At 52.6% G+C, this 14981-nt stretch overlaps 1 protein-coding gene across 3 annotated transcripts; it reads left to right on the forward strand.

Annotated features, from left to right (window-relative positions):
- The first annotated feature begins 12524 nt into the window (after positions 1-12524).
- Positions 12525-14761, forward strand: LOC102461137 (interferon-inducible GTPase 5-like). 3 transcript variants are annotated; one of them, XM_025180758.2, is made up of 3 exons: positions 12533-12681; positions 12902-12947; positions 13389-14761. In XM_025180758.2, the coding sequence occupies exons 2-3, from the start codon at positions 12934-12936 to the stop codon at positions 14629-14631; spliced, it is 1257 nt and encodes a 418-aa protein (XP_025036543.2). In that variant the 5' UTR covers positions 12533-12681; positions 12902-12933; the 3' UTR covers positions 14632-14761. The 3 variants fall into 3 exon arrangements, with proteins under 3 accessions (XP_025036544.2, XP_025036545.2, XP_025036543.2); XM_025180759.2 differs by lacking the exon at positions 12902-12947 and having other exon boundaries at positions 12525-12681; XM_025180760.2 differs by lacking the exon at positions 12902-12947 and having other exon boundaries at positions 12526-12681; positions 13393-14761.
- The last annotated feature ends 220 nt before the right edge of the window (positions 14762-14981 follow it).

The raw sequence follows: 14981 nt of genomic DNA on the forward strand, positions 1-14981 counted from the left end.
GAGAGAGACAGAGAGAGAGAGGCAGGAGGCAGAGGACAGCTGAGAGAAAGAGAGGGGGAGGCAGTAGGAGGAGGAGAGAGAGAGAGAGAGAGATGGAGCAAGAGACCGGAGGCTCAGGAGAGAAGACCAACATGGAGGAGAGACCTGAAAATCCCGTTTTAGGATGGGCTAATTGGCTAGTTATATAATACTCATTGGCTGCATCTAGACTGGCAAGTTTGTCCGCAAAAGCAGCTGCTTTTGCAGAAAAACTTGCCAGCTGTCTACACTGGCCGCTTGAATTTCCGCAAGAACACTGACTTCCTACTGTCTGAAATCAGTGCTTCTTGCGGAAATGCTATGCTGCTCCCATTTGGGCAAAAGCCCTCTTGGGCAAATGCTTTTGTGCAAGAGGGCCAGTGTAGACAACATGGTATTGTTTTGCGCAAAAAGGCCCCGATCACGAAAATGGCGATCGGAGCTTTCTTGAGCAAAACCGTGTCTAGATTGGCACGGATGCTTTTCCACAAAAAGTGCTTTTGCGGAAAAGCGTCGGTGCCAATTTAGACGCTCTTTTCCGCAAATGCTTTTAACGGAAAACTTTTCCGTTAAAAGCATTTGTGGAAAATTATGCCAGTCTAGACGTAGCCATTGTGAAGTATATACAATTAAATTTTGTGTAGTCCATAGCTTTTAGCAAATTAATTTATTGTGTGTTACTGTATTTTAAAAGAACCCCTTTATAAAAATGAAGTGAAGATTTGAAAGGGGTGCAAGCAAGAGATGGCGAGAGCAACTGAGTGAAGCTTCAGTTAAGTGTTTAAAGCCAATAACATCATTTCTCATAGAAAAGACGCCTCAGCCATTAGATGGTGACCATACTGACAATGACACTTCCCAGTTCTGACGATGAAAACTTTGAACCCACAATTGAATTTGAATGCCACTGCCTCAAAATGCCAACAGCAGCGATAGGTGCTATGCTCTATTTAGAGACAGGTGGAAAATTAGGCCCTCGGAGATGCTGCGCAGCAAGAGCAAGAACTTGTGACTAGCACAGGACACAGTGTAACAACAGTGGCATCAGAACCTGATATTGGACTTCTTAATAAGAATAGTGTTGCTCAAATACAGTCATTTTTCAAAGCTAGTTGTTTTCACATTCCAAGTAATATACCAAAAGATGCTGGAAATCATGCTTTTCCCAGCTGCTGACCAAAACTCTTCCAAATGGAGAGATCTACGCAAGAGATTGGCTCTGCAGAGCATGGAAAATCAGGCTGTATATTATGTACCCTGTTTCATTTTTAACCGTAATATTTCAAATGCATCAGTACTATCTAATGCATCCAGTTGGAGCATCAGTAGAGGTTGGAGGAAGTTGAAAAACTGAAAACCTGCATATGAAACTTCAGTATTGCATAAAGGTAAATTTCTATGTTACATGGAAATCAGCTAGTAGAGCAGCACTAGCTGACAGTTCAGTTGAAAACTTACTCCTGAGTGAAATGAACACAGAAACTGATAACTAGAAAAAACTCCTTGAGCACATATTGACGCTCATTCTTTTTCTTTTAGATCTGGGGACTGGTTTTGTTTGGCTCCAGTCAATGTATCAGTGACCCTACAAAAGCAAACTTTTTTGGTATACTTGAGCTTCTTAGCATGTATGACCTACTTTTATAAGGCCATGTTAAGCATGTTCATGAATCACAAGAGAGTGGAAAACACATGCAAGTCCATTATCTGTCTACCAGAATACAAAACGAGTTTATTGAGCTGTGTGGGACATTTGTGCAAACAACAATTCTTGAAGAGATAACAACATGCAAAGTAGTACCCCGGGCTCCATGGGGTGCAGCCCCTTTGAAGCCCCACAGCAGTGTTTCAAAGTGGCAGCACCAAGTGGTCAGCTGAGGACTCCCTGCGGCAGCTTTGTGTCAAGCGGAGCCCAGGATCAGCTGGGGAGTCCATGTGGGTGCTTCTACTTTGAAATACACAAGAGCCCCCAGGAGTAGAAGAAATTGAAAATGCTTTGAAATGCACAAGAGAGGAAGCGCCTGTGTGGAGCCTGGAGGCAGCGGGACTTGCCGCTGGCCCCGGGCTGCACACAGAGTTCCGCAGTCCTCCTTATGTGAGTTGGTGGCCAGAGGGCCTGGGTGTTTAGATCACTAAACCCTCCTCTCTCATTTCAGCACCGCGGCACCCATCTGCAAAGAGCATCAGGTGTGAAGTAGCCTTGCTCTGTCTTTTACCAGACACATCAGAAAGCTTGGGCCAGGAAACTGCAGAGCTTGGGGTTCATTTTGAAGGGGGAGAGGCAAATCATCCTGAGAAAAATCATCCCTAAAAAACACTCTTCTCAAGGGCACTGAAGACCTGCTGTTAGCTGAAAGGCAGAAGTTTCCTGCCTTGCTTCATGAGTCTAGACTCAGCTGCATAACAACACGATTGACCAACCACGCCCAGGCCACAGTGAGACAGGAACTCGTGGTCACTTTGCCTGCTCAAACCTCTCTTCCGGCTTTTTCACTGAAGCCTATTTCAGTCCCTGCGTTACTTTTATTTCCCCTTCGTTTCTGTTAATGTTACAGAAACAGGATGTTCAGCTCGGGGTGGTCAAACAAAATCCAGGCTCTCGCAAGTCAGAAAAAAAGACTCTGTCAGGCTGGGAAAGGCTTGGCACTGAGGCTTTGTCTAGACTACATCTCTCTGTCGACAGAGAGATGTAGATTAGGCATGTCAAAATTGCTAATGAAGCCGGGATTTAAATATCCCATGCTTCATTAGTATAAACATAGTTGCCGCTTTTTTTTGAAAGTCTAGAGGTAGATCTGTCGAAAATAAACTCTTTTTTGACAGATCCTGGAAACCTCATTTTTTGAAGAATACAGGATCTGTCAAAAAGGGTTTATTGTCGACAGATCCACGTCTGCCATGTTTTTTTTCAAAAAAGCTCCGTTTCGAAAAAAAGTGGCGGCCATGTTTATGCTAATGAAGCACGGGATATTTAAATCCCTGCTTCATCAGCAATTTCGACGTGCCTAATCTACATCTCTCTGTCGACAAAGAGGTGTAGTGTACAAACAGCCTCTGAGTGATGATTTGTCTTCTCCCCAGGGCCTTTCTCCAGCCTTGCAGAGCTGCTCAGCTAGATTAGTAAATCTGTAAGTCAAACTCCAGAGAACTTGCTTAGCATGTTGTGCCAGCACTGAGTACATAAGCTCAGGGACCATTTGGTTGGTCAAAGAATAAGGGTCCTCCTATGGCCGTTTCAGTCCCTGAGAACATTGACACTAACTTCAAGATGAGCTAAATCAGTCCCCTAAAGACATCCTGTGCCTGTTTCTGCCTACAGTACAGCCTTGGGCTGCAGTCTCATCAGATTTCACCAGCAGAGCAAAGTGAATTTGGAAGGGAGACCCTCCCTTCCTCACTTTCCTAGGCAGAACCTAGCCAGTTCTGGACAGGGCCAGCCCGAGCCATTTTGGCACCCTGGACACCAGGCGTGTGGCACCGCCCCCGGGATGCATGGCCTCATCTCTGGGCGCACGACGCGTACGTGGGCCCGCCCCCGGGACGCACGATGCATGTGTAGGCCCGCCCCCGGGATGCATGGCCCCGCCTCCGGGTGCATGATGCATGCATGGGCCCGCCCCCGGGATGCATGGCCCCGCCTCCGGGCGCATGATGCATGTGCGGGCCTGCCCCCGGGGCGCGTGGGCGGACGCACGGCACATGCGCTGCCCAGTCAGTCCAGCCACCACCGATGGTGTTTAGCCTGGGGCTGCCCGGGGCGGGCTGCGCCTGGCCATGCAGGGCCCTGTGGCTGCGGGGGGAAGGGCGCTGCTGGCCGGTGCTGTGGGGGTTAACATGGCCCCCACCCGGGTGGCCGCTGCAGCCCGCTGAGAGCTGGGTGCCCCCTGTAGGTCGGCGCCCTGGCGGCTGCCCGGCTAGCCCGCCCCTTAGTCCGGCCCTGGTTCTGGAAATGGAAGAAGTGACTCCTGAATCTAAATCGACACTGGAGAAGAGCCCAGCCCGGGGTCAAGGTCTGGTGTCAGCACAGATGGACTCAAGATCCAGATCACTTGCAATTCCCATTCAGGCGCTGACAGGGTTTTTCTCAAGAGGAGGGGATATGAGGTCAGTGTCCTGGCTGTGTTCCATCTTGGCCAATTGCAATCAGCTTCCTGAAATAGCTTACATTGGATACAGGCTCTGGTGCCCCTTTCTGTCCTAAGCCAGTGTGCAGGGTGGCTTTGTGCTGTCCTCCCCTAGAGGTTAGACATGCAACCTGTAAAGTCCTTTGGTATCTTTTAGGGGACCAGGGGGCATATAAATGCAGGATATTATTGTGAGAGACAAGTTGCAAAAGGATTCTACTGCGGGGAATTGCACTTACCCTGGACAGAGCACCCTGCAGATTTCTCTCCCTCCTCGCTGGTACATGAGGAGTAGGTGCACGAGACAGGGCTGCCAGCAAGAAGGATAAGGATGGGGTGCAGGATCTGGGAGGGAGCTGGGGTGCAAACGCAGCCTGGGAGTAGGGTGTGTGGCCAGGAGAGAGGGTGCAATAACAAGGGAGGGTGTGAGAACAAGCTGAGGGTGCTGGAGTTTGGGGGGGAGGGAAGTGACAGAATTGGGGTGGGGGTGGGGAATCTGGACATGAGAGGGAACCGTACCTGGCTTCGTGCTTCCTTGAAGCAATGGCTGCAGCCATGCTGTCCCAGCTGCCCCAGAGGGAGGCCCCGCTGCCGTGGCCACACAGTCCTGGAGACTGGAAACACTGCGGCCACGGCCACGTGAACCGGGGCTAGCCCCAAGGCACCGTGGCCACAGGCTGCCCTGGAGACCAGAGGTGTCTCTGCCATGGCCACATGGCCTGGGGCCAGCCTCCAGGCCCAGCGGCCACAGGCTGCCCCAGAGGCTCTGTGGCCCAGGGCCGGCCCTGGAGGCACCACGGCTGTAGCTACATGGCTTGAGGCTGGCCCCTGAGGCACTGCAGCCATGCGGCCCCAGGCTGCTCTGGAGGCCGGAGGCGCCGCGGCCCAGTGCCAGCCCCAGAGACGCTGCTAACGCAGCCTGGGGCCAGCCCCGGAGTCACTGCTACCATGGCCACGTGGCCTGGGGCTGGCCCTGGAGGCACCGTGGCAATGGCACCTCCAGGGCTAGCCCCAGACCCCGTGGCTGAGGTAGCGGCGCCTCTGGTTCCAGCCCTGTTGAGGAGCCTCAGCCTCAGTCCCAGTGCTGCCTCCTCTCCTGCGGCAGCGTGGGGTGCGGAGGAGCGGGGCTGAGGTCCTTTCTTCCCAGCAGGGCCGTAATTAGGGGGAGGGGCCTGTAATTGCCTCGTGGGCCAGATCAAAGCCCAAGGCAGGCCGGTTTTTATGTCTCAGCTTGACAGAGCCCTGGCCTGGTTGATTTAGTTGGGATTGGTCCTGCCTTGGGCAGGGGGCTGGACTTAGTGACCTTCTGAGGTCTCTTCCAGCTCTAGGATTGTACGGATCTGGCCCGCTGAGAGGGTTTTGCCCACCTGTGTTCTAGGCAGAAATGCGGCCAGGTGGCTCCATGTGCTGCCCCAGCCTGCAGGCCCCACCTCCAGCACACCCACTGGCTGTGGGTCCCAGCCAGTGGGGCACTGGGGGGGATGCCTGCAGCTGGGGGCAGCTTGGGGGGGCCACCTGTCTGAGCCTCTACCTATGAGCCAGACATACTGGCTGCTTCCTTGCTGCAGTCAAGCCAACGTCATGGGCCAGTCAACAGTGACTTTAATTCAGCTTTGAAGCTTTACTATGCAGAAGAGAAATGCTGCTTGCCCTCTAGATTTTTAGTCGTTTACATTTAGGCTGGTGCTGTTTGATCCCTGCTGCTGCCTGACTGCATCCTTCTGGTGCCAGGAGGTGTGTGGTTGATCAGTCAGTTCTTAACTCTGGTGTTTATAACCCTAGGGTTCTACAATGTGGTAAAAGACCAGCCGGCTCACTGGAGTAGTCACACTGGGCCACACCTAGTGTATACTAGTGCAAAGGTGCCCTCTAGTGGTATACAGTAATTACTCATTTAACACGTGCCCGCTTAACACATTTTTGCAATAGCACGGGTTTTTTTTAGGGAACATTTCTCAAATAACATGACTGTCCCCGAAATAACATGAAAATAGTCAAGTGGCACTATAAGTTGGTGAAAACAGTAGTAATACGCATGAGTGGATAAATACACGTGATCACAGCGCTCCTCCGCTCACTCATGTGTTTATCTTTGTGTTTTAACAAACCGCGGTGACTTGTGTTGCTCGTTATCTTGTATTGCCAGATATCTAAAGTTGTCATTGACAACCCAGAACCAACAAAAAATTGACTTTGCCACCACTACCTGAAATGCAACCCTCAACTTTTCCATTATTTTTAATGGGAAAATTGACCCCGCAAAGCACGTTTTCGCTTAGCACAAACATTTTCAGAAACGCATCTATAGTGTTAAATGAGGAATTACTGTATTTGCTTCCCCTTCTCATATGGGAACAGCTATACTGGGATAGGTACCTTTATACCATAACGAAAAACAGGACTATGTAGCACTTTAAAGACTAACAAGATCGTTTATTGTGGGTCTGGCCCACAAAAGCTCATCACCTAATAAACCAGCTTGTGAGTCTTTAAAGTGCTACATAGTCCTGTTTTTTGTTTCAGCTAGACAAGACTAACACAGCTACATCTCTATTACTTTTATACCATAACGTGTGTCTGCATCTGAGCCGTGATCTGCAAAAATTGTCTGCAGACATCTGCATCCGTGGACTGGCAGGGCATTCTTATCCTGGCTAGGCTGGGGCTCTGAGGAAGCTCCAGCAGCGAGAGCCAGGCTAGCAGCTGTGGGAAGTCTTCACAGAGCGGCAGACCCTTCATCTACCTTCCACCAGGTTGAGAGCCTGGCAGGTGGGGATACAACTGGGGACTGCTCTAACCCCCCCACCCCCAACCTTGCCCCATAGGCAGGAGGTAGCGAGTCCACTCCCTGGCTGGGATCCACACTGTCTGGGCTGCGGGGAAAAGGGGGTGACCTATGGAGCCGCCCGGGAGCTCAGGTCTTGCACTCAGGGCAGGTGGAGGGTTCACCATCACATGGCTCCACAGCTGCCTGCCCGGCTCTTACCATGGCTGGGCTGTAGCTCCATGCCACCCTCCTCCCCAGCGTGAGCTGGGTTGGGGAGAGCTGAAGTGGCAGATGTGCGGAGCCTGGGTCCCTCCACCTGCCTTGGGAAGGGGGCCCGGGCAGCCCACGGCCCATGTCCCTGCCTCCCAGTTCTCACGGTCAGGGCAGGTGGAGGGTCTGCACTGTGATTCCTCACCCCGGCCTGCCTGTCTCTTCGTGTGAGAGACCTACGCAGGTACCAAATGTGTATCTGCCTCTGTGTCGCTGTCCGCAGTAAGGCTCCATGGATAGGAAGTGGGTACCCGCGGATTTGCAGGGCTCTACCAATGACTAAGGCTGTTGTGGTTTTGTGTCCGTGCTGCTGGGCAATGCATGTTAAAAAGAAAGCCCTGACACAAGTCTCTGGTGCACCCGGAAGGGATGCTAGCCAATAGGCACTGGAATGTGGGCCTGGCTTGGCATGAGCGCTTAAACATGGGGGAGGCCTCGTTTCTCGTAAGACAGGATTAGGGAAGTAAATCAATCACCGACTGAGCACGCACTGTCCATGCTAACTAAGGGCTTATGTACGTTTCAAATGCCACCGCCCCACAGCTGTACCACGGTTGTGCTTCCATATCGACACCCCCCCTGCCAGCAGGAGAGGTCCTAGGCAATGGCCAGGGACCTGGGTGCTACTATAAAACACCTAATAGCTCCAATATTGTGCCTAGCACCATGGGGTCCTGCTGTATAGCCAAGTCTCTTGGGCACTACCATAATATACCTAATAGCTCACACACAGTACCTAGAACCAGGGGGTCCTGCTGTAAAACCAGGTTTCTTGGGCACTACAATAATCTACCTAATAGCTCACACACTGTACCTAGCACCATGGGATCCTGCTGTATGGCCAGGTCTCTTGGTTCGTAATACACCTAATAGTGAACAGTGCCTAGCATCATGGAGTCCTACTGTATGTCCGATTTCCTGGGCACTACCATAATACACCCAATAGCTAACACACAACACCTGCCATGGGGTCCTACTCTATGGCTATGTCTTTCGAGCACTAACCTAATAGCTAAAGTACAGCACCTAGCAGTCCTATAGCTTCCCTGGCACTCCTGTGCACTACCAGGTCTCTTTCCACCTTCCAGAGCCTGATTCCCCTTTACGCTAAGGCCCCTTTGCAATGCTCTGGCAGGGGAAAGGTGCCTTGTAATGAATCCACTTTGCGGGAAGCGAGCCCTCTGCAGCACAAAGCCTGTTTTGCAGGTCCCTTTTAATTTCACTTCTAACTGGGTGGTGAGTTAATTAAGACTCATTAAGAGCTCACAGGTGAAAGGGTGCAGCATTACAGTTTGAATGAGAAAAGTCACTAAGGGTATGTCTACACTACAGCACTAATTCGAACTAACTTAATTCGAATTAGTTAATTCGAACTAAGCTAATTCGAACTAGTGCATCTAGACCTAAAAACTAGTTCGAATTAGCATTTTGCTAATTCGAACTAGCATGTCCACATTGAGTGGACCCTGAACCGAAGTTAAGGCTGTCCGGAAGCAGTTCCGGCAGGGCATCAGGTTAGGACTTAGAGTGTGGAGCTGCTGTCTCAGGCTAGCCGAGGGCTGTGCTTAAAGGGACCTGACCCCCACTCCGGACAGACAGTTCTCAGGGGTTCCCCACTCGCTTGTCTAACTCGATGAGGGACAGCAAAGCAGTCCTGGCTTGGAGTGCCCAAGTGCCCACACTCGGCACATCACAGCACTCGGCCATCAGCCCCGGCTGCACTAGCCGCAGGCTGCCATCTGGGGGGTGTGGTCAATCGAGGGGCTGCAGGAGAGCTTCCACCCCGAGGAGCCTGCAGAACAACCCCAGTCCTCCCCATCGGGGGCTCATACCCCATTCCTCCCTCACCTCCTTCCACTTATTCCTCCCTAGCCCCCCTTCCTGATGTACAAAATAAAGGACACGTGTTCAAAAATAGAATCTCTCTTTATTGAACAAAACTCGGGGAGACTGGGAAAAGGAGGTGGGAGAGGGGAAGAGAGAGGGTGGGAGAGGGGAGGGCAACTAAAATGATCAGGGGTTTGGAACAGGTCCCATATGAAGAGAGGCTAAAGAGACAGGGACTTTTCAGCTTATAAAAGAGGAGGCTGAGGGGGGATATGATAGAGGTCTCTAAAAGCATGAGTGGTGTGGAGAGGGTGCATAAAGAAAAGTTCTTCATTAGTTCCCATAGTAGAAGGACTAGAGGACACCAAATGAAATGAATGGGTAGCAGGCTTCAAACTAATAACAGAAAGTTCTTCTTCACAAAGCAAATAGTCAACCTGTGGAACTCCTTGCTGCAGGAGGCTGTGAAAGCTAGAACTATAACAGAGTTTAAAGAGAAGCTAGATAAATTCATGGAGGTTGGGTCCATGGAGTGCTATTAGCCATGGGGTAGAAATGGTGTCCCTGGCCTCTGTTTGTGGAAGGCTGGAGATGGATGGCACGAGACAAATGGCTTGGTCATTGTCTTCGATCCATCCCCTCCAAGGTACCTAGTGTGGGCCACTGTTGGCAGACAGGCTACTGGGCTAGATGGACCTTTGGTCTGACCCAGTATGGCCGTTCTTATGTTTTTATGTTCTAAGCTCAGGGCTCAGGGTCGGGGGTCTCAGTGGACCACCTTGATTTTCATGCAAACCTGCTCCTGGGTGGCCAAGCTGGCAGCTCTCCTGCCCTAGATGGCCACTTTCCTGTGCCTAATGCGGAGGTCGTGGATGTTGGAGGCTTCCCTCCAAACCTGGATGAGGTCCCCCATCTCCGCACTAGACCAGGTGGGTGCCCGCCTCCTGTGGCCCCGGGCACGCTCCTGGGAGCCGCCAGCCTGGTCCCGGGAAGAGGCGGAGGGCTGGGTGGCAGTGGGTGGCTGGCTCGTGCCGTGCCAGGTGCAGGGTCTGCTGGCTGGGTGCTGGCAGGGTCTGCTGGCTGGGTGCTGGCAGGCTTGCTCCTGGCACCGTAGCCAGACTGTGCCCCTTTAAGGGCTCCGGGGCCATGAGGGGGGCAGAAGAGTTTCCCTGGTTGTGCCCAGAGTGGCCACCAGGGAAAGCTGGGAAGGGCTAGCCTCCCACTAGTTCGAATTAAGTGGCTACACAGCCCTTAATTCGAACTACTTAATTCGAACTAGGCGTTAGTCCTCGTGGAATGAGGTTTACCTAGTTCGAATTAAGTGCTCCGCTGGTTCGAATTAAGTTCAAACTAGCGGTTTGTATGTGTAGTGCCTATGGGTATGTCTACACTACAAAGTTAGTTCGAACTAACGGACGTTAGTTCGAACTAACTTTAATAGGTGCTACACTAGCGCTCCGCTAGTTCGAATTTGAATCGAACTAGCGGAGCGCTTAGTTCGAACTAGGTAAACCTCATTTTACGAGGACTAACGCCTAGTTCGAACTAGCTAGTTCGAACTAAGGGCTGTGTAGCCCTTTAGTTCGAACTAGTGGGAGGCTAGCCCTCCCCAGGTTTCCCTGGTGGCCACTCTGGCCAACACCAGGGAAACTCTATGCCCCCCTCCCGGCCCCGGACCCCTTAAAGGGGCACGGGCTGGCTACGGTGCCCGTGCCAGGTGCAAGCCTGCCAGCACCCAGCTAGCAGACCCTGCACCTGGCACGGCACAGAGCCACCCACCCGATGCCCCCCAGCCCACCCCCTCTTGCCGGGACCAGGCTGGCGGCTCCCGGGAGCTTGCCCTGGACCGCAAGAGGCGGGCACCTTCCTGGGCTAGTGCGGACATCGTGGACCTCGTCCACGATCTCCGCACTAGGCACAGGAAAGTGGCTGTCTAGGGCAGGAGAGCTGCCAGCCTGGCCACCCAGGACCAGGTGTGCATGAAAATCAAGGGGGTCCACTGAGACCCCCGACACTGAGCCCTGAGCTTACAATGGCCGTCCTGGGTCAGACCAAAGGTCCATCTAGCCCAGTAGCCTGTCTGCCAACAGCGGCCAACCCTAGGGACCCTGGAGGGGATGGACTGAAGACAATGACCAAGCCATTTGTCTCGTGCCATCCCTCTCCAGCCTTCCACAAACTTTGGGCAGGGACACCACTCCTACCCTCTGGCTAATAGGACTCCATGGACCCAACCTCCATCACTTTATCTCACTTCCCTTTAAACTCTGTTCTAGTTGTAGCCTTCACAGCCTCCTGCAGCAAGGAGTTCCACAGGTTAACTATTTGCTTTGTCAAGAAGAACAACTTTCTCTTACTAGTTTGAAGCCTGCTACCCATTCCTTTCCTTTGGTGTCCTCTAGTCCTTCTTTATGGGAACTCAGGAAGAACTTTTCTGAATGCACCCTCTCCACCCAACCCCTGCTTTTAGAGACCTCTATCCTGTCCCCCCTCCATCTCCTCTTTTCTAAGCTGAACAGTCCCAGTCTCTGTAGCCTTTCTTCATCTGGGACCTGTTCCCAACCCCTGATCATGTTAGTTGCCCTCCCCTCTCCCAGCCTTTCTCTTCCCCTCTCCCACCTCCTTTTCCCAGTGTCCCCCAGTTTTTTTCAATAAAGACAGAGTCAATGTTGGAAGAAACGTTATCTTTATTTTGTACATCAATAAGAAGAGGGGCTAGGGAAGGGTAAGTGGAAGGAGGTGAGGGAGGAATGGGGTACGAGCCCCCGATGGGGAGGACTGGGCTGGCTCTGCGGGCTTCTGGGGGTGGAAGCTCTCCTGCAGCCCCCCAATTACTCCCTCTCCCCAGATGGCAGCCTGCGGCAAGTGCAGCCGGGCTGATGGCCGAGTGGTGTGATGTGCCCAGTGTGGGCACTCCAAGCCAGAACTTCTTTGGAAGCGGGGCACCCCTTAGAACTGTGTGTCCGGGGTGGGGGTCGGGACCCTTTAAGCGCAGCCCTCGGCTAGCCTGAGACAGCATCTCCATGCTCTAAGTCCTCCTTTTATGCCCTGCCGGCACTGCTTCCAGCCATCCTTAAGCCCTGTTCAGAGTCCACTCAATGTGGACTTACTAGTTCGAACTAGCAAAACGCTAGTTCGAACTAGTTTTTAGTTCTAGACGCGTTAGTTCGAACTAGCTTAGTTCGAATTAACTAATTCGAACTAAGTTAGTTCGAACTAGCGCTGTAGTGTAGACGTACCCTATTAAAGTTAATTCGAACTAACATCTGTTAGTTCGAATTAACTTTGTAGTGTAGACATACCCTAACTGTTTTGTTTCTACCTTCCCGGCTTGGCCCTGTCCCATCTACATATTAGGTGGAAGGATACTGGGCGAAGGGATACATTTTATGCAAATCAGTGATGAGTCTGGAGACCCTGCATCACAGCCACTGACATCACATAAGAAGGCTCAGTCAGCCAATCAGCATGTGGCTATAAGATGTGATCATATTCCATGGCAGACATACTTAGGGGTAAGATGCCAGTGACTCTGGGGCAGAGGCGGGGACCCAGGCCAGCCTGGTGTGAATGGGAGTAACCTGCTCTGAGCTGGGGGAAGAAGCCGGTTCTTTGGTGTATTAAACAACGTGGGCCAGAGCTATCTCTGCACCCTCAGCTTCCTGGGGAGGACAGGTGGGTGAGGGAACAAAGAGGCTGGGAGTGGGGACACTTAAATTTTATGTACCACTCTGGGAGTGCTCTGGCGTCTAGAGGTTAGAATGCAGAAGTCTGGGAGGCAGGGCTCCTGGTTCTACACCCAGCTCTCATAGGGGAGTGAAGACTAGTGGTTACAGTGTGTGTGTGTGTAGGGGTGGGACTCTCACCTTCAACACTAGCTTCCATCTTCTCACAGACCCACTGGGAGTCACCATCTTCTCTTCCTTGATGGCCCTGCCCTGGTATGTGGCACTAGCCTTGGTGAAAAGTCCCTCCCTTGCTCGACACCTCACACAGCCTCCTGCTCTTGGGTACTGCAGAAATGGCTCCACTTTTACTTTTACTTCAAGACCACACCCTCTCTCCCCAGCTAGCCACAGGCGAGGCCAGATGGAGGCTGGGAGGGGGATCCCAGAAGAGCAGAGGTCTGGGAGCTGGGGAGCTGTAATAACAAGAGCTGTAATAGCCCAGGCCAGAGGAGGCCAGGGTGGGAATCTCAGCTGGGGGGCAGGGTGGATTTCTGGAAGGTCAGAGGGGTGAGGGCTGCCATTAGCCAGGGCAGAGAAAATGGAGGCTGAAATAAGGCTGGGTCCCTGGGAGGAGCTACCCAAAAACAAAGACTACATGGAGCAGTTCAGCATTGCCAGGAACTCACACAAGAACTGGCCTTTCCCTCTTGTAAGGCAGGGGCTGCAGCAGCTTGCCGGAGCCAGCATGGCCTCACAGAGCAGTGGGGACATCATCAAGCTGTCGAAGGAGGAGCTGGAGGCCCTGAGAGCCGCCTTTGAGGAGGGGAACCTCGCTGGAGTGGCCTCCAGGCTGCAGGAGATGCTGGTGTCACTAGAGAACGTCCCGCTGGATGTGGGGGTCACAGGCGAGACCGGCTCTGGGAAGTCGTCCTTCGTCAATGCCCTTCGGGGCCTGGATGATGAGGATGCAGGCGCCGCCCGCACTGGCGTGGTGGAGACCACCAGGGAGCCCAATCCCTACCAGCACCCCCGGTATCCCAACGTGACCATCTGGGACCTGCCTGGGATTGGCACACCAGATTTCCACCCCGACGCCTACCTGGAGCAGGTCGGCTTCTCGCGCTATGACATCTTCTTCATCATCACCTCGCAGCGCTTCACCGCCAACCACGCCGCGCTGGCCCGCCACATCCAGGACATGGACAAGAGCTTCTACTTTGTCCGCTCCAAGGTGGATGTAGACCTGTATTCCTCCTTCAGGTGCCGATCATCCAGCTACAGTGAGGAGGGTGTGCTGCAGGAGATCCGGCAGAACTGCCTGGAGGGTCTGCGGGCCCAAGGCATCAGCTCGCCCCGTGTCTTCCTCCTCTCGGCCTTTGATCTCAGCAAGTACGACTTCCAGCTCCTGGAGGAGACACTGGAGAGGGAGCTGAGCCACCACAAGCGGCATGCCTTCCTGATGGCCCTGCCCAACATCTCCCTGCACATCCTGGAGAAGAAGAAGGCTGCCATGGTAAAGCAGATGTGGCTGGTCTCCACCATGGCTTGTGGTGTCCATGCCGCACCCATCCCAGGGCTCCTGATCTGCTGCGACATGGACGCCCTGTCCAGGACCTTGCAAGGTTATTGCAAGGGCTTTGGCCTGGATGATGACTGTCTGGAGAAGCTGGCGGCACAAGTGGGGCAGCCAGTGGAGCAGCTGAAGGCCGTGATCAAGTCACCACTGGCCACGGAGATCTCCAACATGCTGGTGGTGCAGCTGCTGAAGCAGGCAGGTGGCAAGGTGCCCAAGCTCTCCAAGGAGGTGCTAAGCTCTGTCCCTGTGCTGGGCACCATGGCCTCTGGAGCACTGTCCTTTGCCACCACCTACAAGATGCTGAGGAGTTTCATGGAGGAAGTGATTGTCAGTGTCCAGAGGGTGCTGATCAAAGCCTTCGAGGCGGATGCTGAGAATTGAGCCAGAGAGGAGGAGGAGGAGAGAAAGATCAAGACACCATCTTGATCCACAGGACATCCCCTGAGTTTCCTACCAAACGTCAGAATTTCATTCCCTAGCTGGATAGACAATACAGCAACAAATACCTAAAGTTTCTCTTGAGGTTGTTACTTTGCTATTTAACCCTCAAATACCAGATCTGGTTCTGCTCTCACTGGTATCGATACAAACCAAGAGTAAATCTGTTGAGCATCTGGGGTAACTGGTATAAACCCACTGTAAATATGGTGTCATAAATTGGGGGTATTGCCACTATAAGGAAACATCTAATTATAAAATGGGCATAACTCTGTTGTACATATTCCACTGTA

Source organism: Pelodiscus sinensis, chromosome 24 (genome assembly GCF_049634645.1).
Source record: "Pelodiscus sinensis isolate JC-2024 chromosome 24, ASM4963464v1, whole genome shotgun sequence".
NCBI classification, from domain to species: Eukaryota; Metazoa; Chordata; order Testudines; family Trionychidae; genus Pelodiscus; species Pelodiscus sinensis.